General features: G+C 37.5%; 2 protein-coding genes and 1 long non-coding RNA gene across 12 annotated transcripts; all 3 read right to left on the reverse strand.

Annotated features, from left to right (window-relative positions):
• Positions 1-718: 718 nt before the first annotated feature.
• si:dkey-78k11.9 (P2Y purinoceptor 1) lies at positions 719-2459 on the reverse strand. Its single transcript, XM_067371597.1, has one exon. The coding sequence runs from the start codon at positions 2432-2434 to the stop codon at positions 1445-1447; it is 990 nt and encodes a 329-aa protein (XP_067227698.1). The 5' UTR covers positions 2435-2459; the 3' UTR covers positions 719-1444.
• A 795-nt stretch (positions 2460-3254) lies between these two features.
• Positions 3255-8874, reverse strand: ccn5 (cellular communication network factor 5). 2 transcript variants are annotated; one of them, XM_067371596.1, is made up of 5 exons: positions 8757-8874; positions 7856-8072; positions 6616-6864; positions 4942-5132; positions 3255-4863 (listed from the first exon to the last, which is right to left on the reverse strand). In XM_067371596.1, exons 1-5 carry the CDS (start codon positions 8826-8828, stop codon positions 4579-4581), a joined length of 1014 nt encoding a protein of 337 aa, XP_067227697.1. In that variant the 5' UTR covers positions 8829-8874; the 3' UTR covers positions 3255-4578. The 2 variants fall into 2 exon arrangements, with proteins under 2 accessions (XP_067227697.1, XP_067227696.1); XM_067371595.1 differs by having other exon boundaries at positions 4942-5162.
• Positions 8875-21438: 12564 nt separating this feature from the next.
• On the reverse strand, positions 21439-26282 carry LOC137009407 (uncharacterized). 9 transcript variants are annotated; one of them, XR_010892891.1, is made up of 9 exons: positions 26172-26277; positions 25715-25787; positions 24410-25580; positions 23237-23290; positions 22982-23085; positions 22793-22853; positions 22617-22695; positions 22357-22407; positions 21444-22230 (listed from the first exon to the last, which is right to left on the reverse strand). It is a non-coding gene; the product is annotated as an uncharacterized lncRNA (long non-coding RNA). The 9 variants fall into 9 exon arrangements; XR_010892888.1 differs by having other exon boundaries at positions 21445-22230; positions 22982-23146; positions 24398-25580; XR_010892887.1 differs by having other exon boundaries at positions 21447-22230; positions 22982-23146; positions 26172-26276.
• Positions 26283-26622: the final 340 nt, after the last annotated feature.

Genomic DNA, 26622 nt, shown 5'->3' on the forward strand with positions numbered 1-26622 from the left:
GAAATCGGCCATCACTAAATAAGTCGTTATTTTGTTTTTTTGCTGCACCAAAAGTATTCTCGTCTCTTTATAATATTAATATTGAGCCACTGTACTCACATGAATTTAAATATGTTTTTAGTAGGCTACCTTTATGGATCTTGACAGAGGAAGTGTAATTGCTCCCTATGGAGGCCTCACGGAGCCATCGGATTTCAACTAAAATATCTTAATTTGTGTTCCAAAGATTAACGAAAGTGTTTTACGGGTGTGAAACGACATGAGGGTAAGTAATAAATGACAGAATTTTCATTTTTGGGTGAACTAACCCTTTAAGGTACAGTGTATAACTGACCTTGGTCTGTGTTAGTTTCACTTCTGCTCCTTACTTCTTGCTGTCTGCTATTTTGGCGAGCTTTTTGATATCTTCTGATGAAGACACTCAGAACTCTTATTGTAGATGTTAGACTTTTGATTGCTGGACATCTGGTCTTTTATATCAACGCTGTACTCAGCTATTACATTTTATTATCATTTATTAATCATTCTTGTAATTTAAATTTTTTCCTCTTTAATAAATTAATAATTTTTCATCAACTTCTTCGACTGCCTGGATCTCATTGCATCACCTATAAACTACTAAACTATTAAAAATATCCAAAAGCTCTAGACAAAACTGACAAAAAAAATCTTCACTATTTATTGCTTTAACTTGATCTTAACTTTGATCTTGTGATGCATGGTATTAAAAAAACAAACAAAAAAACTTTAATGCTAAAAAAAACAAAGACATACAAAACATATAATACACATTTACAATCTGTGATAAAGACAATAATGGGATAAAGAATAACTTTTCTGCCTTTTGTTTTAACAACACAGTACTAAAATAGTTATCTTACAAAAGTAAACTAAAATGTTCATAAAATAGTAATAATATTATATTAAATATTAAAATATCTCCACATTTATCTTTGTTCCAAGTGAACCCATATTTTTGGTAGGCCTACTTAATGTCTTTTTTACATAGTTTTCTGTAATACTGATGAATGTTCATAACTCAAATATCTCAGTTATGAAGTAAGTTCAGCTGAATTTACTGTACATAAAAATATATGTATGCAAACATAAAAAAACTGCATTTTCTATTATTCAGTGCATGCAAGTAAGCATTGCAATTGCTGTTTAAAACAGCTGCATAAAAATATGTCACATTTAGCTATGATTATCCTTGCTGTGAACTGAAACACAATAAGAACAAACTCAGCTCTGTTTTACAGAGTACAGTGAGGCAGTAAGTGCCAAATCCTGTCACAAGATGTATAGGCCTACTGAGATAGAAAGGGACCAGTCATAACCACATGCACCATCAAAATGAACGAGATAAGAATAATTTTATACATAATCTAGACGAACAGTCATGTCCTCGAGGCAAGAACAACGTTATCACACAAAGAATCTCCATTCATCCCATGGCCATGCTGTCAATATTATGCTTCTGAAAGGGAGATTCCCCCACAAGAGGGACCGCAGCAGATTGGCGTGCTCGTCTGCACCTCATAAAACACTTCATTAGCAGTTCGTCACTGTTAAAGAGGTAAACCAGTGGGTTGATCACACTATTCATGCATGCCAATGCATTGCCAACCTGGTTTAAGATGTACACATTAGAATACCATTTCTTACACGTGCCGTCCAGCTTGGAGATTCGAGTTGCCAGGTTGACATTTCTAAAAATATGATAAGGAATGAAACAAATAGAGAAGAGCAGGGTCAGGATAACAACCAGCCTGAGACATCTCAGTTTCAAGATGACATCGATGTCTTTCTTAGTCATCAGAGTAAACGCCACATGTCCGTAGCAGCATACAGTTATTAACAACGGGAGTCCGAATCCAACAACCGTCCTTCCGATGCTGTACTTCAGGTATTCCCTTATGTACTGGTCCGAAGTTGTGTCAAAACAAGTTGTTGTGTTGCTGGAGGTTTTGTCAAAAAACATATCAGGCAGACACTGAAGAAAAACCAAAAACCACACCAGCAAAACAATGACCACCGAGTGTTTTGTTCCAATTCTGCCTTTAACCCTCAAAGTGTGAACGATGCCGAGATACCGGTAAACGCTGATGCACGTGAGAAAACCAATGCTGCCGTATAGATTGATGCAGAAACACAATCTTAAAATCTTGCAGAAAGCATCTCCAAATATCCACTTGCTGTTGGATGCGTAGTAGACCACCAAATAAGGCAAAGTGAAAAGATATAAAATGTCTGCCAGGCAAAGGTTGACCACAAATATGTTTATATTTCCCATTTTCTTCCAGTTATAATACACAGATTTCAGTCCCAAGCAGTTGCCAATTACTCCAAGTGTGAAAACAGTCACGTAGACTGAGGGCAAAAATTTGTGCGTAAAATTAAAATTGACAGTTTCACAGGTTGAGTTGGACTCCATCGTTCACTGAAGACGATAAGGCGTTTCTTGATGGACGCTGGAGATGTATGACATTCTCGCACATGAAAATGTGTCACAGGAAGTGGTAGCATGGTTTCTGGTGACTTGCCTGTCTGGTGTTTCAAACAAAAGAGTTTCAAGCAAAACTTTTAACTATGAGCTTTGAACTTTAATCTCTTTAGATTGTAGGAAAACTATTTATGATAGAAATAGTGATATGTTTTTTTCTATGAGTTACAAAGGACGTTTACCTTAATATTTTGATGTAACATACCCAGGAACCTATGTAAAAAAGAAAGAAGAAGAAGAAGAAGAGAGACGTTTTTTGTTCTTGATTTTCTAAAGGATCTGGTTTATGGTTTTGATTTTGGATGCTGTAGGCCTACTCATTATCATTACAGTCCATATATTATTTATTTCTATTATATTTGCCCATTCTTGTACATAATTATTTCATAATAATAGTACAAATTCTTCCACTGCAAAGTAGTGATTCTTAACCAGGGAGCCTCAGCAAACTTCCAAGGGGACTGCAGGATGACTTTAAATTAATAGATTATTAAAGTAAAGTAATGTAACCATTATCTAAATTAAAATGTTAAAAACACACAAAACATCAAGATGTAAACTGAAAACATTCTGAATCACTGAATTAGAGCATTCAATTCTTGCTTGCCCTTCCTCACAAAAACAAGAGAGGGCAGCCTTACACTTCTGTATTGTAAAACAAGAGACTCATGCTGGGAATTCAATATGAAGCAACTAGTTCCAAAGAAAAGATGACAAGTACAAAACTTTATTATTGAGAATTTATGAGAAATCTGACAAATGCTGTATTAACTTTTGACTGCAAGGTTGTAAGGTGGCAAATGACAGTGCAATAAAACTTGAAATAAAGTGAACACAAATATGAAAAAATTCTAGTATTAATGACACATATAGATATAAAAAGTATTTACATATATACTATATACAGTAAAAATTTGTAAACACTACAGTTAGTGTCTGTCTTCAAATAAAAGCCTACAGTAAATACATCTGAACATGCCACACTTAACTGTAGATTTCGCAGCATCTAACCAATGCCTGAAGCACTTCTGCTTTCATGTCTAATGTTATTATTGGTACAGTTCAAATCTGTCTAAGACTATAAGGAGTTTCATTGCTTAGATCCCTTTTGGTGAAGGGGAAAAAACTTTTGATCTTTTATATGATTTTCATCCTTTGTGAGCTAACAACTTTGGAATTCATTGAAATCCACAGTTGTTATCCTATAATATACAAAACTGACAAAGATATTGCTCTTACATAATTGTTTAGTATTTTTCAAGTGTACTTTAAGTGGACCTAATGTGTCATCCGACTCAAAGTAAAAACAGCTGTTATTGTGTAAACCCAATAGATTTATTAAAAAAAAAAAAAAAAACTAAAAATGAAATTTCTGGCAGATCTTAAAACTATTTAACTATTTCATTTCACTAAGTGCAGAGCCAGCTAACAGGGAATGTTCTCAGAACTTTGGCTAACGTTCTGGTATAAGATTCTCTCAAAGTTACGAGCAAACATTCTTCCAGTAATGTTAATAGAATGTTTGGTCAGTGTTATCTAGTCACAAAAACAATATCCATCAGTTATGAAACTTTTTTTCTTTAATTTTTTAGTTGGATGCTCTTCTAGTGATTTTCAAATGTTTCAGAATGTTCAGAGAACATTCATCATTCCCACAATGTTTGCAAAATGCTAAAATGGAATGTTCCCTCAATGTTTGCATTATTTAAAAAAAATGGTAACACTTTAATTTACAGTGCCGTAGTTACGTTACTACATACTTATATAGTAATAACAGTAAATTGTGCATAATTACAAGTAACTAGCCCCTAACCAAACCCTAACTGTAACTCTATAGTAAGTACATGTAGTTCATTAATATTACACAGTACTTATTTGAGTAATTACAATGAAACTACGGCACTGTAAAATAAAGTGTAACCAAAAAAGTGTATGTCGAAGAGGTGTTATTCAGTCATTAAACTTAAAGCTTAAATCTTGAGTTGGGTCCATATAACACTCAATAAGACATGTAAACCCAGAGCATCCAATGTGAAGCTACTGGATCCAAAGTCAGCCTACAAGAGAGTGAGTGTCTAACCCAGGAGGGGTGTCCCTCTATATGCCCCTCCAGATGAATAGGGGCAGTTGTAATGGCAGATGCAGGAGTTGATGATCATGACAGCATGATTGAGCAGTCTTCCCCCAGGGCAGCGGAAAGTGACCAGTGCCGTGCCAGTATGGTAAGGAGTGCAGCAACGGCTGTCTGTACATGAGCCACAATAACGGGGCCTATACAACTGTGTACTATAGCAGCCCTGGTGGAAAAGCCGAACTGGGGTTGCTGACCTGTAACTGGGTTGACATTTCTTCCTTGACCACTGAAACACAGATAGGGGGTTTATAAGAGAATGTTTTGAATAGTCAGAACTGAAACATCCTATGGTATATCATCTCACCCGTGGGGTTCTATGGAGAACGGGCTGACAGGGTCGGATCATACACAAGCGGATTTGCATCTCCAGGCGACAGGATGGGTTTTGATTGGACACTCGTGTGGATATTCCAGAACCGCAGGTCAGCGAACAAGCACTCCACTCGGAGCTCTGGTCTATGCAGTTTGAGCCGGGTCTGGTTTGGTATCCAGGATCTGCAGGCAATGTCTGGTCACTTCTGGAAGCTGCCATCCCAAAAACAATTAAATTGAACTTCAGCACTTACACTTGTTTCAATATGAAACAGAAAATTTTGTACAGTAATTGCCACATATTAATTATTTCAGAGAATCAAATTATGCAAACGTCATCAAATATGAAACAATTTCAAATTCTGCTGTTAAGCAGCTCTAAAAAAAAACAAAAAAACAATAGTATCATTATTCAGCTCAAATCAGTTCAGTGTTGATTCAGTTCAGTTCAATAACTGTGAAGTTCATCAATTATGAAACAAGTTCAATTCAGCTATATGCAGCTCTACAGAAGGCTGTTATTCAGCTCAAGTCAGTTCAATGTTGATTAAATTTTTCTCAATAACAGTGTTGATGTTCAAATTCAATACAGCTATAAAGCAGCTTTACCGAATACAATAATAGTGTCATCATCCAGCTCAATTGCAGTAAGGATAAGGATATATCCTTAATGGTGTTCATTGTATTTCATTTTCATTATAAACATAAACATTGTATTAAAGTAATGAGAATATAAAGAAGTTTTACTAGCTGATTGGCTAGAACATTTTGCAATAACATGCTCCATTTTTGAACATGCACCAAACCAGACTAAGTGCATGTTTGGTACAAAAAAAAGAAAAGAAAAAAAAAGACAAAGAAGCTATTTAGCAATTGGTTAACATTATCCAATAACCCAAACAGCCTAAGTTACGTCAACGGGGAAAAAGTTGTTTCAGAGGAATTTTGATGAAGCATTATGATGACAAACATTTTTAAAATGACAAACACATATGAATCATTCACAATAAGACATATGTGCGTTTAGAAAGTACAGTATATAGTATACATTTTTATGTAATGTTGTTAAAACGTTAATTTTAATCTCATTAAACCTTAGAGCTGTAAACTGATAATCAGCCCATACCATCTGACAATCATTGTTATAATCTGAGAATCTCAAAAAAGGAATACCTCCAACCCATTTATTGGCAGTGTTTTATACGCATGGATCGTTAACATTTTCACTGCAAACACACTCAGAACAAAATGTACCATTCCAGTATCTTGGGTGACATTGCTTTTGAACACCCTCCTGACCAGTGTTCTACACTCTGTCTGGCTTTCTGGAGTTTAATTGTTGCGTTACACAGACATGAGTCCTGTTATGAATCATGGAAAGTTGGCTTCGAGAAGAAGCCAGTATTTGTGCTTTTGGGTTTCATTTTGGCAAGACATTTTCAATTAAATGGTCAAAATCCCACAATGAAAACCTCAGTCTGGAATGTAATTGAGAGTTCTCAGATAGGGATTCGAATAAGAAACATGTAAAAAGATTTATGCAAAATCCCAAAAGAAAGGAGACAGTTTTCTTTCCAGCTAATGAAATATATAATTACATGAACAACAACAGCCTTTGATTTGTTTGCTGGAAACAAAAAACAAAAAAAAAAGGTGAATAAAGTACCTATATGAGCGTCCTGAAGCACTGTGTTGTCCATATTTTCACACACCCATTCTTTACAGCATTTTCCTGGTTGCTGAACCCTACGAGGATGAGGGCAGTCTGGGGTGGGCAGGAGAACATCCTCACTGCACCGGGGCACACAGGTCACCCCTCCGCCCGAACAACGGCACTGAAGAGCACAAGAGGGCTGAAATACCTGGCCTTCCTGGTAAGAGACTCCATTATGCTCACATCCCAGCTCCTTCTGGCCTAAAAACAATGGTTCAAAAGATTATACTAATGACACTGCAGTGCCCAAAACTGGATAGGCTGGGCCGCTTTCACAATGATACTGGGATGTAGAAGGTCTAAATGTTTTGATGTTCTCATAAAGGCTCAGCAGAGTTCAATAAAATAGAATCATACCCAAGCAACACAGTTATTGCACTCCTGAATGAATCAGTGGTTCTGAATGAATGAGTTGAGTAAACAATTCAATGACTCACTCATAGACCATGTACACAGTGCAAAGTTTCAGGATCAGGAGTGACAACTGCATTTAAATAAGGCAGTGAATCCCCTAAATTAGCATTTCACGGGTGTACGGAACACAAGTCTCTCCTGAAAATGTGATGATTGACACCTTTGTAACCGTTGAGTCTCACATGTTTGGTATGCGTTGTAGGTTTAGGACAGGGGTAGGCACGTTCGGTCCTAGAGAGCCTCTGTCCTGCTGAGTTTAGCTCCATCCTTAATCAAACACACCTGAACAAGCTAATCAAGCTCTTCAGGATTACTAAGGCTATAGGCAGCTGAAGGTTTTTTTTTCAGGGTTGGAGCTAAACTCTAGGACCGAACTTGCCTACCCCTGGTTTAGGATTAGGTGTGGTGGTGGGGTTAGGGTTAGGATTAGGCAACCAGGTAGTGGCCTCAAATAATAAAATAAATAAAAAACTGCTCAAATGATAAATCAAAAGTTTAAATGCAATTTCATTACCTCATTTAGGGTGTTTGATATTCCTTTTTCATTACAAATTCAGTACATCCCTGCCATATTTAAAAATATAATGTAGTAATCAAATGATAAATCGAATGTACTCATCTTGCAGGATGAATTAAATGCTTAAACCAACCATCATCACAAATGATGTATTAAATATTCAAACCGACAAGAAGTGTCAATCAAGCACTATGGATGGACAGTGTTTAACAGTGCTGAGGGCTTTGAGAGCATTTGGTTGTTGAAGTAGTTTGCACTTACTGAAACACTCTCCTGGGTCACCAGGGAAGCTGGCACTGAAGTCACATTGCAGCCCACGCTGACTGTCACATGGAAACACCTCACTACAGGCCTCGCCCTGCTGCCGAGCGCACACCTGGCAGCACTGGCACCCATCGAGAATGAGAGGAACTCCTTCTGGGCAGACTGGTACAGAGCTTTGGCACTGACAAGGGCCTCCACATTGCTGACAGCACACCTAAGACAGCATACAGGAACAAGTGTTATGTAATGCATGCAACAAAGCATCAGAGTCGGGGTAATTATAAAGAATTTCTGATAGTTCCCCAGATATTCTGTACATCTGTGCAATAATATGATGGTCCAATGCATGTGGTTTCAATAATCAAACATTACTGTAATATTATGTAAGTATTTCTTTCAAGTTTCTCATTATTGATATATTTGTCGTGAATGACTCTAACAATAGCAAAGAATGTATTCATAATATGATAGGGAGAAGCAAAAGGAAAAATATCTTCCTTCTTGTGAATCACTCACGGTAAGTATTCCCAGGCTCTGTACACATAAAAACATGCTTTCAATTATAATAGACCTAGAGCCAACCAACAAAATCTTTCATTTGTACTGAACATTCTCTCTTTAATTAAGAATTAATGCAACACTGCATTTAGTTTATACTGGAAACCCCTGTTTAATAATAAGTGAGCTCTCAAAGAAAAATCTTCCAACAAAAAGACCCTGATAAAATAAAATAAAATAAAAAAAAACACTAAACTACCCTTTCCTCTTCTAAATTCTAACAATGCCAATTTACAAAAGTAAAAGAGGATCAAATATCAATGCTGTTGAACAGACATCAGAAACATGTTTCCACTGGCAAAACACTTGCATGCATGCAAACAGAGCGTGCGATTCTTACCTGTGAGCCTACGTAAAACAGCAGTGCCCATGCCATCAAGATGTTTCTGTCTCTCTGTATCTTGTCCATCATGCTCTTCTATGTGTTCCACCACAATAAGATTTTCTACTTGTGTTACTGTTTGCTCACTGCCTGGCTCTGTGCACATGCACTTTTATAAAGTCCTCGCTCTGATGTCATAGCCTGACTGCAGGGTAAACAGTGGCTGGACCTGGATCAGAAATGTTTCAAATTCCACATCTCCATTGCCCATTTCCACAACCAGGAATTATTTTCTCTCTCTGCTCGATGTGTGCAGTGGTGAAACATGGACTTTTGGAAGAGAAGACTGCACATTAGACTTGCTCTTGACCACATCCAAGTTTTCTGTTTACTTCTAAAGTAAAATAGCAGTTGTTTATTGAATTACTACATCAAATGTAAAACAAAAGATGGTACTGCACAAAAGTTCAATAAAAAGGTTTGTATTGGATAGATTTTAGACAAAATTTAATTGCCACTAACTTTGTGTATTTTTGACCCGCCAACAGAAATAACTTCAAACAAAGTCAAAGTAGAATTAAATAGAATAGAATCATAACCAAGCAACACACAATCGTAAGTGGTTCTGAATGAATGAGTTGAGTAAACAATTCAATGACTCACTCATAGACCATGTACACACTGCCAAGTTTCAGGATCAGGAGTGACAACCGCATTAAAATAAGGGAGTGAATACCCTAAATTTGCGTTCTGTGTGTCTACAGAACATGAGACTCTTCCGAAAATGCAATTATTGACACCATTGTAACCACTGAGTCTCATGTGTTTGGTATGCACTGTAGGTTTAGTATTAGGCTTGGGAGTGGGGTTAGGATTAGGCAACCAGGTAGCGGCCTCAACGAGGGGGGTAATTATTTGGCAGGGAGTTAAAATTCAGCACAAAAGCAGCCTATGTTCTGCAATTTTAACGAAAACACCATCAACAGCTGCTTCATGTTCTGTTTAGGCTTCGAAAGCAAGGCAGCGCAGCGCGCTTTCTTGCAGTATTGCAATGTATTACTATAAGCATTTTTTAGGCTTGTTGTTTGGGCACAAAAATGAAAATTCTATCATCATTTACTCACCCTCATGTTGTTCCAAACCTGTATAAATTTCTTTGTTTTGCTGTACACAAAGCCACCTCTTTTTGTCACCTCTTGGCTTAACTATGTACAGTGCTCAGAGTAGATGAGTACACCCCCTTTGAAAAGTAACATTTTAAACAATATCTCAATGAACACAAAAACAATTTCCAAAATGTTGACAAAACTAAGTTTAATATCACATCTGTTTAACTTATAACATTAAAGTAAGGTTAATAATATAACTTAGATTATACATTTTTCAGTTTTACTCAAATTTGGGTCATGCAAAAATGAGTACACCCCACAACAAAAACTACTACATCTAGTACTTTGTATGACCTCCATGATTTTTAATGACAGCACCAAGTCTTCTAGGCATGGAATGAACAAGTTGGCGACATTTTGCAACATGTATCTTTTTCCATTCTTCTAGAATGACCTCTTTTACTGGATGCTGGATAGAGAGTGTGTTACAGTTATGTTATGTTCTTCTTAGTTTCATGAAGTTTTGTTTTCATGTCACATGTCTTCCTTTGTTCCGTTTTCCCGCCACCTTTTAGTTGTCATGGTAATTCATTTAATCATCACAGGTGTTCATCATTAGTTCCCTTATTAACCTTGTATTTAAGTTCCTGCCTTTTCACCCTTTAGTTGTCTGGTATTGTTTGTGTAAAGCTTGTGTGAACCTGCTTTGTAGCACACTGTTATGTTGTTGGATTACCTTTAAGCCTTGTTAATAAACCTTGTTGGATTTCTACATTCATCTTTATCTTCCTGGGAGCGATTTGTAACAGAATACCAGACCAAGAATGAAAAGAGCAAAGGACTTTGCCTCTATTAATGTTGCTCCGATGAAGGGCAACAAATTATTTTTGGAAGGAGGAACTGTTTTTGTGTTCCAGAGCAGCAGAGATGTGGAGCTTTACTCATGCCACCTGCGACAACGTCTGTTTAATGGAGGGATTTTGGTGTGGTCTGGACGAAGAACTCCGCTTCGTCATGCCCCGCAGTGATCTCTGCTGGACCCTAGTGAGTTACATCAACTTCACGCTGTGGATGAGCGGATCAGAGTTCACAGTGGGTGAAGCGGAGGATTCCAGCAGCCTCACCCCACAGACGTCTAGCAAGCTGACCCAGAACACAGCCCACCAGCACCCATCACCATGGAGACGACAACGCCTGAGCCCCCCGCAGACGGAGAGCTTCCGCCCGCCGCTAGGATGGAGCCTGCAACCACAGCGCCCACTAGAGCCCCAGAGCCGAAGTTCCCATGTGAGTCTGACCAGGGGTGTGAGCCAGCAACATCCGTCCCAGTGGGGATATTGGTGGAGATCGACACTGGAGAAGATTGGCTAATAGACAGGAACACAGAGGTACTGCTTCCCACCCTGCCCCACCCTCCTCCCTCACCTCTACCATTGAGCACTGCCATTTCGCCAGCCCTGCCTCAGCTGTCTTCCTGCAGTCCCTCATCTTCCCCAGTGTTTATTGACAGTAAGGTGAAGTCTCTGTGTCTGCACTCTACAGCATCGGCAGATCTAGAGGATCCTGTGGCTCAGCCTCCGGCCTCTGATTCCGATTCCCTCGTAACACCTCGGACTGTCGGAGATCATCGACTACACCCACTCCTTGGCTCCTCCCTCCATCGACATAGCCGTGGGCTGTCTTCGTTACCGTGCTCTGGGTCGGTTGGCTTCACCTTGCTTCCTACCACCCTCGACTCCATCAGAGACCCTCTACCATGAAACTGCACCAGGCTCCCCTGTCCTGTCGGCTCGCCCTTGGTCAGTCATCACCCTTGCGCCACGGACTTACAAGCCTCCTGCTGCGCTTCGGCTCTCCACCCCTACGGCTGCAGTGGGATCCTCCTTCCCCCCAGACTCGCCTAGGTCCATGGTCGCACTGGCTCCGCTTCAGGTTTCGGCGGGAACTCTGTCGCCTCGGGTGTTCGTCACCGCGCCTCCACCAAGGTCTCCAGTTCCAGCGGCGTCACTCGGTCCCATCAGCTCTCCGTCATCACCTGGGGATCCCCTAACATCGGCTCAGTCTCCATCGGTCGTCCCACGGAGATCATCGACTACACCCACTCCTTGGCTCCTCCCTCCATCGACACCGCCGTGGGCTGTCTTCGTTACCGTGCTCTGGGTCGGTTTCATCTGGCCGCTCCTTCCGTTACCGCCCCCATGGATGCTCCCTTCATCTATTCCTCCATGGAGTCTGTGCCTCTTGGCCTGCCTGTCTCTGCCAGCCTTCTGCCTGCTCCTTCTCACCAGCCCTTCTCCAGCTCCTCGCCCTCCTCCAAAGCCTCCACCCTCCCTCCCTCTTTAGTTCGTTTTGATACGGCGCAAGGAGGCGCCTACTCAGAGGGGGCGTTATGTTATGTTCTTCTTAGTTTAATGGACTTCTCGTTTTGTTTTCATGTCACATGTCTTCCTTTGTTCTGTTTTCCCGCCACCTTTTAGTTGTCATGGTAATTCATTTAATCATCACAGGTGTTCATCATTAGTTCCCTTATTAACCTTGTATTTAAGTTCCTGCCTTTTCACCCTTTAGTTGTCAGGTATTGTTTGTGTTAGTCTTCCTGGGAGCGTATGTAACAGAATGATGTTCAACTTGTCTCTTCAGAATTCTTCATAGGTGTTCGATTGGGTTCAGATCAGGAGACATACTTGGCCACTGAATCAATTTCACCGTGTTCAGAAATGTGTTTAGAATCATTGTCATGTTGGAAAAGTGCATGACAACCAAGGGCAAGAAGTGATGGTAGCATCTTCTCTTTCAGTATAGAGCAGTACATCAATGAAATGCAGCTCCCCGACACCAGCAGCACTCATGCAGCCCCACATAAGGACACTGCCACCACCATGTTTCACTGTAGGCACCATGCATTTTTCTTTGCATTTCTCACCTTTGCGACACCATACAGTTTTGAAGCCATCAGTTCCAAAAACATTTATCTTGGTCTCATCACTCCAGAGTATAAAGTCCCAGTAGTCTTCATCTTTGTCAGCATGGGCCCTGGCAAACTCTATACAGGCATTTTGGTGCCTGGGCTTTAGGAGAGAAATCTTTCGTGGACGTCACCCATGCATGCCATTCCTCTACAGTGTACACCGTATTGTGTCACAGGAAATAGTCACCCCAGTTTGGCTTTCTACTTCTTTAGATAACTGCAGTGAACTTGCATGCTGATTTTCTTCAACCCTTCTCATCAGAAGACGCTCCTGTCGAGGTGTTAACGTTTGTGGACGACCTGGATGTCTCTGTGAGATGGTTGCAGTTCCATCCTTTTTTTACATTTTTGTACCACTTTTGCTACAGTATTCTGACTGATAAGTAAAGCTTTGCTGATCTTCTTGTAGCCTTCACCTTTCTGGTGTAAAGAAATTATTTTCTTTCTCAGGTCTTGTGACATTTCTCTTCCTTGTGGTGCCATTGCTGACAGCATGAAATGGGAAGGGGTTTTAACTGTCTGCTGGACACCTGTGTAATGAATAATTAGACTCACCTGTGGTTGAATTCTTGTTAAATTAGACATTTGTAGTCTAAAATTTAGCGTTGCTCCAGAGACTTTCAGTGGGGTTTACTTATTTTTGCATCACCCTAATTTGAGTAATACTGAAAATTTTTAATTTTATAATTTAAATTATATTATTAACCTTACTTTCATGTTATAATTTAAACAGTTGTTATATAAAACTTAGTCTTGTCAACATTTTGGAAATTGTTTTTGTGTTCATTGAGATATTGTTTAAAATGTTACTTTTCAAAGGGGGTGTACTCATTTACTCTGAGCACTGTAACTCGCAGAAAAAATAATTTAAGACACTGACGGTCTGTCTGGAAAGTGATTCAAACAGTGAAAAGTCCCAGTGAACAGAATTTTTGGAATACTATCTGGTCATCAAATCCAAGGACTGGAACTAATTGTGGTTTAAATTGTAACAGCATTTAAACTAGAGAATTTGCTTCAGTTTATACTGTGGGTGTGGCACTGAAAAATATTTTTAAGCTTCTCAAAAAGACATTATACAATTTTCATGTCGAGTGCTCAGACAAAACAATCCTATTGAAATGTAGGATGACCCACTGGGAAGGACGGTTTAAAAATAGACCTAGACGGGAAATTCACTTTTACAAATACCACAGCTCTTGATAATTCAGCTGGAACACATGTGGCCTGCCAGATACAGCAAAAGTGAAGTGGATATTAGTTGTCTAAAAAATTCTTATATTTATTTTGACATCCTTTCCAAAAATCACAAATGTTTGGAATGTACAATATAACCGTAAGGGGCCGTTTTGGATATGAGACACTCTTTATGCAAAACACAGTAATAGTATTCAGAAAGTAAAATATTGTACAATGTCATGTTTTGCATAGATTTCTGATTTAGTTTAAGAGTGGAGGACAAACTAATCTAAATGTTATAATCCTATAAATGTTATTAAATAAACATTCATCAAAGTCCAGTGGAAACATGTAGGTTGTCATAAATGAATACATGTGTTCTGGAAGGATGACTCACAAAAATATTGTTTAAATGTTAAGAGATTAACTGAGCAAGAAAAGCAGATGTGGGACAAAAACTCCCTCTTTCATGTTTAAAATTCAGCCAGTTGTGACTAGTCAATGGTGTCTCATGGAAAAGTTTGCGTTTATAGTGAAATGCATGCATTTAACTGTATTTTCTACACTTGCTGACTTAAGTTAACAGGAACACTGGAAAGGCAGGCTCTGATTCATACACTAAACCGGCTGGGGGCAGGAGTGCTTTCATTTAACACCTGCTTTACAGCAGAGTACAACCCTGAATACTAAATGACAGAACAGTATAGTCATATGGCAATTCTATTATGAATGTACATCAACCACAGCAGGAAAACTCTCTCAGTGTGGTGTAATTGGTTTTAAAGAAATATGCTGTGGTATGTAAACCTCATTATGCTTTTGGTATTTGGGAATAGGTCATCCTTGTGTTTACGCCTTCATTCATCCCAATTCTTGCTGCACATGTGATCCTCAGGGCTTTGCCTTAGGATCTTTCCAATTTCCTTTCGTCCTATTAGATGTTACCACACACCCTGCAATAAAGAAGAATTACTTGGTGAATCAACATGCTTAACCAGACAAACTGAACATAATTCTAACATTTCTTATGCTTCGCCAGACAATTCGTTATGACTTAATGTTAAAAAAGCCTATGATATGCCTTTGAGGTTTAAAGAATTTGGCCTCATCTGTAACATAGTTAATCATCTGGAGTCATAACAATTTGGAAAATGAAAGTGTTTTTTTCTTTTTCTTTCTTTGTATCCCTTCTATGACAGTTATTATATTCAGTTCATATGAATCTTGAATTAACATAGCACTAATAACAAAAAATGTCTGCGAACAAAATACATTTGTGAATAGTAGAGATAACACAGCTAAATATATTTTCTAAGAACATTTTTCTAACATTTCCATTACATTCTCTGAACATTTTTTTAATGTGAATGTTGAGGGAACATTTCAACCAATCTGAACAGACTATTCCAGAGACTGACAGCCACACACACACACAAAAATTATTAACGTGTCAGACCGACTTTATATCATGTTTATATTTTCTTAGTTGACGTCATTGGTGCTTTGTTCGCTGCATGCAAAGTAAAACATTAAAGCTTCCAGGTTGCTTTCTTTTTCCTTTCATTTGAACAGACCTTTTACACATTAAATCGCAGCTGCAGCCCAGATGTGCAGCAATGTATTTTTAAAATTACCCTCTACAAAGAAGAACCTGAATCTGACTGTTGTGAGGAAATGATACCTGAAGAGAGGAAATGATACCTACGTTCCAAGCATTCTAACTAGATGTGTGAAAAGCAAGAGTCGTAACAGGAAAGCCTTTGGTTTCTGATAAGAACACTGTCCTAAGCAAGGGTCAGGTAATGACGTTTGAGAGGAAGCACATCTGACAGTCGTAGGAAAGATGTCAGACAACACACACACACACCCACATACATAACAGCTTTATGGGAAGAGCAGTAACCGTCTGGAAGGGAATATTAAAATATTTCAACTGAATCTGTGAAATCTATCAACGTAAACTTCGGGTCACATTGAAATTTGCAGTATGAGAGATGCAGAATTTTGCAGAACACAAAATAGGATATTTTGAAAATGGCTCTTTATAGTTTTTTTTCTTTCTTTCTTCAATATAATGAAAAAACTCTAGTGTTGTTTTGAACCCCATTGACTTTCAGTCAATGAAAAAAAAGCAGTTGGAACAATCTAAACTCAACAGACTTCCGCTGAATTTGACATTGTTAACAATAAAGGTTCTTTACTGGCATTTATAGTTCCATGAAGAACTTTTAAAGGTGCCATAGAATCAAAAAATGAATTTATCTTGGCATAGTTGAATACACTAAAAAATGCTGGGTTAAAAACAACCCAAGTTGGGTTGAAAATGGACAAACCCAGTGATTGGGTTGTTTTAACCCAGCAGTTGGGTTAAATGTTTGCCAAACCTGCTGGGTAGTTTTACTTATCTCATCTATTGTTTAAAAATTACAGTATTGCTTACTTAAAATGATCCCAAAATATCTATATAATATGTTTAATAAATGAACATTTTAATTTCATTTTAAGTCAGCCATATAGTAATTTTCAAACAATAGTTGGGTTAAATAAAACCACCCAGCAGGTTGGGCAAACATTTAACCCAACTGCTGGGCTAAAACAACCCAATCGCTGGGTTTGTCCATTTTCACCCCAACTTGGGTTGTTTTTAACCCAGCATTTTTTAGAGTGTAACAAGAGTTCAGTATGTGGAAATGACATACAGTGAGTCTCAAACACCATTGTTTCCTCCTTATATAAATCTCATTTGTTTAAAAGACCTCTGAAGAACAGGCGAATCTCAACATAACACCAACTGTGATGCAACAGTCAGGATCATTAATATGTACGCCCCCAATATTTGCATATGCCAGCCCACGTTCAAGGCATTAGACAAGGGCAGGACGTCTGGATGTGCACAGCTGAATCATCAGACTACGTGAGCAAGCAAGGACAACAGCGAAAAATGGCAGATGGAGCAATAATAACTGACATGATCCATGATATTTTTAGTGATATTTGTAAATTGTATGTTGCTAATGTACTGTTAAATGTGGTTAAAGTTACCATTGTTTCTTACTGTATTCACGGAGACAAGACTGTCGTTATTTTCATTTTTTAAACACTTGTAGTCTGTATAATTCATAAACAACTTAATTCTCTATAAATCTCTCCAACAGTGTGTAATGTTAGCTTTAGCCACGGAGCATAGCCTCAAAATCATTCAGAATCAAAATGTAAACATCCAAATAAATACCAAACTTACCCAATTAGACATGTTGCATGATGAACACTTTGTAAAGATCCATTTTGAGGGTTATATTAGCTGTGTGAACTTTGTTTATGCTGCTTAAGCCAGTCGCAAGCTCAGGGGCGGTGAGCACGAGAATTTAAAGGGGCCGCACACTGAATAGCCACATATTTAATGATGCCCCAAAATAGGCAGTTAAAAAAATTAATTAAAAAAAAAAGGGGTATTTTGAGCTAAAACTTCACAGACATATTCAAGGGACACCTTAGACTTATATTACATCTTTTGAAAACGCGTTCTACGGCACTTTTATCATCCATGAAATCTTTCCATTGCTCAAAAGATTCTTAATAGTGAAAGGGGTTCTTTAGATTATTAAAATGTTTCTTTTAAAGTCCCCTGTGGTGAAAATCAAGTTTTAATGTTGTTCATATGTCTATCTGGTGTTTTTAACATGCTTTAAGACAAACCATGTGCAAATTCATAAGTCAACACCATTGCTGAGTATTTTCTCTTTAAAACTGCAGTAAACCAAAGACAGTCTCAAACCTGCAGTGTTTGTCATGAATCGCTGGTGTTTCTGACGTCACAAACTACCTTATAACGCATGCTGTATGATGTATATTACGATGTTATGATGAACTATATGCCTTTCTCCACTGACATTCTGAGTTGTTCAAAGCGTTTCTACAGATACTGATTGTTAGAAGGCATCTGTCTGACTCGTGAATGTGAACATGGTTTGTGTAACATTAGCAACACATTATTAACTGTTTGATAATGTAGTCAAGCAAAACACTAATCATATTAATTACCGTTATGTGTCTGGCGTTGTAAAAAGCGATACCATTGTGCAGCGTTTAACTCAGTAAGTTGACGGAGGGCTTGTGCAAGTGAGTGGAGGCGGGGCTAATTATCATATTCATAGATCCTTGTATATTAAACGAGGCAAGGGTGTAGAGTTACATTCAAGCTATTTTAGGCATTACAAGTTTTTTTCCCCAAAGGAAAAAAAAAATGTTTAAATATGTAATTTTGGTGATCAAAGATGAGTTAAGGGATAAAATTATTGACTACCGGGGGACTTTAAGAAATGCTCAGTGAAATGTTCTTTGGAGAACCAAAAACGGATCTTCTATCCACAAGTTTCCTACGCCCCATGAGGCCTTGCGTCAAACGTGGGAGCGTCTTCCGGTTCGAAGTAAACAAGCTGGACGTGACACTCATTCATTCAACAGTTGACAGTGATTCAAGATTTAACGATCCAAACTTGCGAACGTTTGTTTTTTACTTAAAGATTTAAGATTCCGGCATCAATATTTGAGCAATGTTTTACAATAAAAAATGTTACAGTAATAGTAATGTATTAATTTATGTCAGGAGTGCACATCAATCATACTAAATCTAACTGATATTTATATTGACAAAAAGAAAACACAGACCTATTCAGTAATGCTGCGTTCACACCGAACGCGTCTGGGGCGTCTGAGGCGTCTGACTTACCTGCTTCCATTTATTTGCGATCACAAGAATGCAAATCTAAAGGCTTACACATTTAGAAATATATTGATAACATATGTTTACGTCACTTTTCTGAGACTTTCTATTGATTTTCCTCTAAATTATGCGATGATTGATATCCGAGGATGTTTGCGCGATCTCTCCGTCTATCTATCCTGATCCTTTCAGCCAGAGCAACAGAGGGAGCTCATGAGAAGACAACAAGAGTTATGAGTTATACGAGTTAACCGGAGTGTGAATCTGTGAAATATGCATTTGTCAGGAGTCAACAGGCCCAGGGAAGAGACAGATAAATATAATCACATAAGAACTGTCTTCATTCCTCAAGCAGTCTCTGATATTTTCCATTAAGTGTATTATCGCAGTGGTTAACACAAGTAGCCTTTAGCATCGCATACAGTGGAAACGCGACTGGCTCTGGCGCGCACGACACGTTAGGAGTCAATAACATCATAAGGCTTTGGTGCTGCTAGCATCAGTGACGGGAAGTACAGACCGCGGGTTGTTCATGTATTGCAGGGTCAGGATGCTCTAGTCATGCAGCAGCACTTTTGTGGAAGGTCAGTAAAGTAAAGAGCAATTAAGGGCACGAAAACTGTTTATTGTATTGTGATATTAATGTAGTAAACTGAGATGTTGTCCCTGAGCGCCGTAACGACATCTCTCATAAAGATTTGCAACTTTACAAAGTAAACAATGATCCAAAAAACACTTAGCCTCTTCGCTAATTAGAACACAAAATACCATTGGTATGCTACTTCCGCCGCCTCACCGGAAGTTGTACCCACGTTCTCTTTTACAGTAGCGCCCCGCGGAAACGGGTGGAAAGGCATTGTTGTGAAAAAACCCTTTTGGAACCTTTATTCATAAAATGCCATCACATATGCCTTAAATGCAAGTTGAAAAATGCAGCATTTTTCATTCAGCTACCAGTAAGAATTTCATTCTCTCAGCTCCATTTAACAATTAACCATATCCAATTACAATTACATTACACAAATTTCCCCCCAAAATTCGTTTGGAAAATATGAAAGTGTACAGTTTTCATATGGGCCTGATCATGGACCTGATTATCATGTAGCCATTGCAGCTTATAAATATGTGCATGTCATGGATGTTGTTTTATCAAATTTATATAATATTCTGAAACTAGATCAGTATCACTCAGTTGACAAAGTTACTGGAAACTGAATTCAAATATTTAAAATATAGGCTACCCTTGGTCCTAATAAGATTAAAATAGCAACAACCCTGTTCCATCACTGGAGTTCATGCCTTAAAATAAACGAGAACAAATAAATACAGAACAAGGGATAGATTCACGGCAGCAGCTCCTAACATGTGGCCAGCAGAGTCAATATTTTTAACGGATATTCTGCTCTTTAGCAAGCAGAGAAGATCTCCACAACCTCCAACTCACTAAAAGACACTTTCACTTTCTAACAGGACACAAAAGTATTGGTATGAAAAAGCATAAGAATCAGGAAATGCAAAGGAAATGCTTGGTCAAATGATACAGATATGAATCATATTCAATAAGTTTAGAGTGATAGCAAAAAGGTGATTTCATTTCAGAATGCGTCACTGAGGCATTAACATCAAACAGGGGTGCTTTATCCGTTAGACAGGGGGCATGTAAGGAGCCACAAATGAAAGTAAATAGACGTAAATAAATGACGAATGGAAAAAATAATGTTTTTACATCTGCTCAAAAGCTTTACATCTCTATCCATGTCTTAATAGACACTGAGGGATTTATAGAGAGAGTGGTGCTACCACATTCTCAAGCACTGTTCCAGCAGACTGATGTATGACACATTTAATGGGATGTTTTTGCTGGTTGGGAAACAGAAAAAGGCCCATGTGGCTTCACGTAGGGTTAGAGTAGCTGGATTAAGCCAAGTTAAACAGGAGTTGTTGTTTAGGAACTGCTCTAACAGCAGCGGATTTAAAAGAACCGTGTTAAATTGTAATGCTTTAGGCATGCAGTAGCTGTTATGTTGCATACTTAAGTCTTTTTGTACCTGGTTTATGATCAATTTACTCAATATAAGGAAAAACGTGGCATGCAGTGCATTCAAATATGCTAATTCAACAAAGATAAACATGCATGAATAAAAGATTCTTAGTTTGATGAGAGATGCAATTGACATATGCTGAACATGATATACACAAGATGTGTCACCCTAACATTCTTAGCAACTTATTGTTCCTATCTGATTTTAGGCTAAAATCACGTTATGCATAGTTAGGTAAAGCACTGAGAAATTAGCAAAGTGTGTGATCCATCTCCACTTAAAGGGATAGTTCACCCAAAAATGAAAATTCCCCTCAAACATACCCTCAACCTGTATACATTTCTTTGTCCTGTTGAACACAAAGGAAGATATTTAGAAGATAGTTTGTAACCAGGCCGCTTTGGGGTACCATGAATAGGGAAAAAAATATAATGGTAGTCAATGGTGCCCCAGAAGAGTTCAATTTCCCACATTCTTCAAAATATCTTCCTTTGTGTTCAATAGAACAAAGAAATTTATACAGTGTTAGAACAACCTGAGGGTGAGTAAATGATGACAGAATTTTCATTTTTCGGTGAACTATCCCTTTAACACACACTCTAAGAAGAAAAGGTTCAAAAATGAACCTTTTGAGGTTCCTGGCGATTGCAACTGTGGGGGAACCTTAAAGGTTCATTTTTGAACCTTTTTAAAAAGGTTCTAATTGGAACCTTCACTTAAAGGTGCATTAAAGCCCATTAAGGTTCCATTTTGAACCTTTTCCTTTTAGATAGCAATAACATATATTAATAATAATTATTAAAATATAATATAAAATATACATTAACTATATGTCTTATATATAACTTGTATAACTATATCTTAATCCCATTTCAAAACATTGAATACAGAACACAATGATTGTCTATAAAATGTTTAATACATAAATATAAAATGTGAGCACAGGCACCAATGGACAGAGAAAAAAGGAAAATTGTTTGTTATCATTCAAATAAATAAATAAATAAACAATCAAATAAATAAATTCATTCATTAATCTATACATTTCCATCAACCTTTAACAGAATGTAGCTGAATATCTATCATTTTTATATTATTTTTAATAATTTAATTTTTAATTTATATATAATTTTTAAGATAATGTTTAAACAGGACATTTTTATTTTTCAAATAATGTTAAGAGTGTTTCTCGGCTTTGAAGCATATTCAAGGTTGAAGATTAAGTACATTGTCATTAGAATAACATGGTCATATGACCTGGTCATATCGTCTACTTCACAGACTTTCTCCCCTTGCATCATTATTTCTAAAACAGACCGCATCCAAGTGTAACCCGTGTGGCTCGCTTATGCCCAGCGTGATGTGCGGCCAGCGACACCGGGTATTAAAACTTGGTCTGCGTTGTGTTACGTTGTGTTGAATGAAGAGACAGACACGGGACAGCAAGCAGTCGATTCACTGGATCTTTTTACTGAGTAAAAGAGAAAAATAAGCAGCCTCAGATTGAGTGGCCCTTATATGACTCTCTTCCATCGAATCACATTTCAAAAGGGCGGAAGAAAACATGAACATAAGGAAAATAATATAGAAAACATACCTGTTTAACAGAGACAAATAAGCAGCCTCAGATCCAGTGGCCCTTATAACACTATAAAACAAATATGGTGCGCCTCCATTACCATGTGCTTGTTTCACATAAAAGACAGAAATATACCTCAAAGAATGTAAAATATCAAAAATAATCCCAAGGATAGATAAAACAGTACTTTACACATAAGTTTGGGTTGAAATAAAGATATAAAAGATATAATTAACATTAGGATTAAATAAAATTAACAGGATGACAAAGAAACCTACCTCTTCCATCGAATCACATTTCAAAAGGGAAGAGGAGGAGACAGGACAGGAAATTAGGTCATACTGTGACCTCGCATCACTTAAAGGAGAAGCGCACCTTTAGATCAGGTATCATAAAACGTATATGAACAATTTTGTGTGAATTATAACAATATTTACTAGTATACTTTGTATACCTGTTACACAAGGCACATCCATTTACAGTATATACAGCACAGGGTTGGGTGTACGTGGTTCCTAAACAAGAAGAGAATAATGTTATATTCAATATAACATGTATGTATTCAATATAAACGTATTAAATGATACATAATTTCCATTATTATTTGCTTTTAAGTCACAATTTGAAACACAATTTTACTCACAACTGAGGTGACATTAAGGGCTGGATATCATGATAATATTTCCTTTGTGGAGTGATGTTTCATATAGTCTGTCCTCTCACTCTTTGTCCGTGTCATTTAGTCCTCTAAAAGGATTTGGTGATCATCAAGCATTTGGTTTTCATTTTATCCAAGTGGATCCCAACGCTGTAATCATCTTCTCCTGAATAAATCTACCCACAAAAATATGTCTGCTATTCTTAAAAAACTTAAGTTGATTCTGTCTGGGACACTTACCCCAACTGCCCTTGACCTCTTTTGATACACATCTTGGTCAGACAGATTGTCCATCTAAAAAAACAAAAGAAATATATTATTACGCAAGTGTGTAATTTTAGAGAATGGTGGAGAGTAAAAACAGTTCTCTATATTTCCAGGTCTCCAACAAGCGAACAATTAAACAAGGTGTGTTCAGCCATTGTTACAAAATACCAGTGCCCGGTTGCATAAAGAGAGTATTTTGGTGTTCCAGAAAAACAAAAATAAGGACTTAAATAGTGATGATGAGTGTGTCGAATCAGCGGTTCGGAAGCGCCAAAGTCACATGATTTCAGCAGTTTGGTGGTTTGACGCGCAATCCGAATCATGATTCGACACGCTGATTCATAACGTTCTGAAGCTTAAAGGGGGTATAATGCTATATTCTGACTTATTTACACTGTTAAAGGGTTGGATTCTCATGCTAAACATGGCCAAAGTTTCAAAATACGAGTTGGACGAATGACGGAGTACTGTATTTCTGTGCCAAAAATACTACACCAGCTTCCTGCAGCAGTATTTTGAATTCGGCCATCACTAAATAAGTTGTTATTTAGTTTTTTTGGCACACCAAAAATATTCTCATGGCTTTATAATATTAATATTGAACCACTGTACTCACATGAACTGATTTAAATGTGTTTTTAGTACATTAATGGATCTTGAGAGAGGAAATGTCATTGCTGGCTATGAAGGCCTCACTGAGCCATCGGATTTCAACTAAAATATCTTAATTTGCATTTCGAAGATTAATGAAGGTGTTACAGGTGTAGAACGGCATGAGGGTGAGTAATAAATGACATTATTTTCATTTTTGGGTGAACTAATCCTTTAAGGTGCTTTATGCAACCGGGCACAGATAAGAGACAAGACTGGAAGAGTGTATGTAAGAACATGTCAAAGAGCCCTTCAGTTTATATATATTAGCCATGTAAGTGAAAAGGTGTTATTTCATTTGGCATACTTACATCTACAATACTTGCCAAATTTTTAGTGTCACAAGTCCTTGGACCCTTGGTAAAATACCCCATTTCCTTACTTTGCTAAACCTGCTACGAATTTAATTTAGTCTTTCAATACCAGTCAAATGTGATCTTTCTTGAATTAGTTTTTAAGCATCTCATGCCATGTGTCGCTTACCTGGTTCCTTACCTGTTCGTCTCATAATTGAGATCCCTCACTTTCATCATCCTTTGTCTTCAGTCCAGACCAATCCGCTCACCATCATCTACAAATACAAAGAGACTGTTATCATCCAGCTAAGTTCATTCAACCTGTCATCATTCAATCTACTAACCTGTTTATTCTCCCCATCTCTGCCACCTGCAATAATAAACCTTTGTGAACTGTATTACCTCTGTTGTCTCCTTCTGTCCGTGACACCATGACTCCTTTAAAAATAATATTATGTAAAATACTATAAAAGGTTTTATGAAACTGCAGGGCTCTTTGACACGTTCTTACATACACTCTTCCAGTCTTGTCACTTGTCACCAGGGCTAAACTAACCTTGTTGTATTGTTTGCTTGCTTTACCTGAAATTAAAGAAAGGCAATTTTAACCTCCATCTTTCTTTAAAATTATGCACTTACCTGTACTTCACTGTTGGAATTATGTGCACATCTGATCAAACAGATTATTTTTTAACTCCATTTGCTTTGTGATAAAAAAAAGTAATAAATACATTTTATAAAGAAAAAAAATCTCCACTCTCCTTAAGTTTTTTTTTGTATTGCTAGTGGGGTAGCTGATAAATTTCTGGTCACCCTGTTTGAGCAATACGTTGTGTTGAGATTGATCCATGTGAAATACCAAATCAAGTCCTACAAAAAAACAAAAAACTGCAGAGAGGTGCATGTTATAATGGTACTACTAACAGCTCAGTAATTTGTAATGATAGCAATATAGTTTAGCTAAAAGTATGTGGAAACCTAACCATCACACCTATACAAGTTGATGGGCATCCCATTCCAAAACGGGAATGCAATATAAGTTTAAAGCAATGTAAGTTGTTTTGGATAACAGTGTCAACTAAATACATACATGTGAGAAAATGCTAGTCACTGAATTCTTCAGTACAACCTATTAAGTATTTAAAAAATGTAAATAATAATTAATAGAGGTGTCCACATACTTTTTTAAAACTTTAAGAGTAGATGTAATAAACTTACACATGAATGGTGTTTGTGGTCTTGGTAGGCATCTCAGTCTTTAGGTTTTCTTCTAATCTTATGAATTTAACTTGATCCTTCAATTTAGGGAATATTTTAGGTATCATAGTTTTCAGTTAGGTTCATTCAAGTGTCTGCATCAATTCCATTGTCTGTTAAAACAACAGGATTCAATAGGAGAATGTCATATCTTCTTAATTGTGAAAATGTCTGTTTTGCTGCAATGGGGAAGTTAAACAGAGTGTGCATTTTTGTGAGATAAACCTTGAAATGTAGGGATGATCACCTGGAAACTGTTGCCATCAACCAGTCAGCCACATGGATTTTCCAGTGAATCAGCTCTGAGCTCATTCTTGCCTCTATATGCAGAGAAATATTGCAATTTAGAAAACAATGCGTTATAAAATATGAATAAAAATAAACTTTTCATTTTTACTAAATTTTCTCTCTCTCTCTCTCTCTCTCTCGAGCGCGCGAGCAAACACACGCGCACACACAGTAAGGATAAAAAACGGAAATATCTTGAAATAGTACATGTGGGAAAGGTGTAGTAAGTGGTACACCCGGAATTATTTCTCCAGGCCGTTAAATTGACAATATTGTGGCCGAATTAACACGACGTGTCTGCTTAGGCCCGTCGTCATTTATTCATTATCACACACCTTAAAGTTTATGACATTAAATAGGTGTTTCATAGCTTTTCAAAAAGTTAATAGTTTATTTGAGACGTTATGTTGTCTTACCTCAGATTTTTGTGTCGTTCCGCTCAGTCCCACTCGGGCCCGCTGCTGCCGCTTCAACATTTGTAACGGTTTTTTCCACGTGACCACTGACATCATTGCGCGAGAGAGACTTGTGGAGATTCAGTGCATTGCGTTGCGTACTAAAGCCCAGATGAAAACATTTAAAGCATTTTGAAGGATTTGCTTATTCATGCTTAAAAACGAAACAATATTAATAATCTCGTTTACTTTTAGTGAAAATAATGTACTTTTGAATTGCTAGTTATTTGTCAGTATTCTTATTTTGTAAAAACATTTAGGCACAAGCAATCTCAGCACAATGATTAACAACAGCTGTAGTAAAAGCAATAGTAGTAGTAGTAGTAGTAGTAGTAATGATAATAATAAACTAAATAAAGAAAAAAATAATCTTCCTGATGAAACCTTACACAATACAATTATGAAATGTTTT

This window comes from Chanodichthys erythropterus, chromosome 20 (genome assembly GCF_024489055.1).
Source record: "Chanodichthys erythropterus isolate Z2021 chromosome 20, ASM2448905v1, whole genome shotgun sequence".
NCBI lineage: Eukaryota > Metazoa > Chordata > Actinopteri > Cypriniformes > Xenocyprididae > Chanodichthys > Chanodichthys erythropterus.

Bases quoted from the DNA above. Each gene is read 5' to 3' on its own strand.
- si:dkey-78k11.9 (XM_067371597.1), bottom strand. From the start codon at position 2,434: ATGGAGTCCAACTCAACCTGTGAAACTGTCAATTTTAATTTTACGCAC.
- ccn5 (XM_067371595.1), bottom strand. From the start codon at position 8,828: ATGATGGACAAGATACAGAGAGACAGAAACATCTTGATGGCATGGGCA. The intron at 8,073-8,756 runs GTAAGAATCGCA...ATGCTGTCTTAG, and splicing joins TGTTTTACGTAGGCTCACAG to GTGTGCTGTCAGCAATGTGG. The intron at 5,163-6,615 runs GTACTTTATTCA...TTGGGATGGCAG, and splicing joins GCTTCAGGACGCTCATATAG to CTTCCAGAAGTGACCAGACA.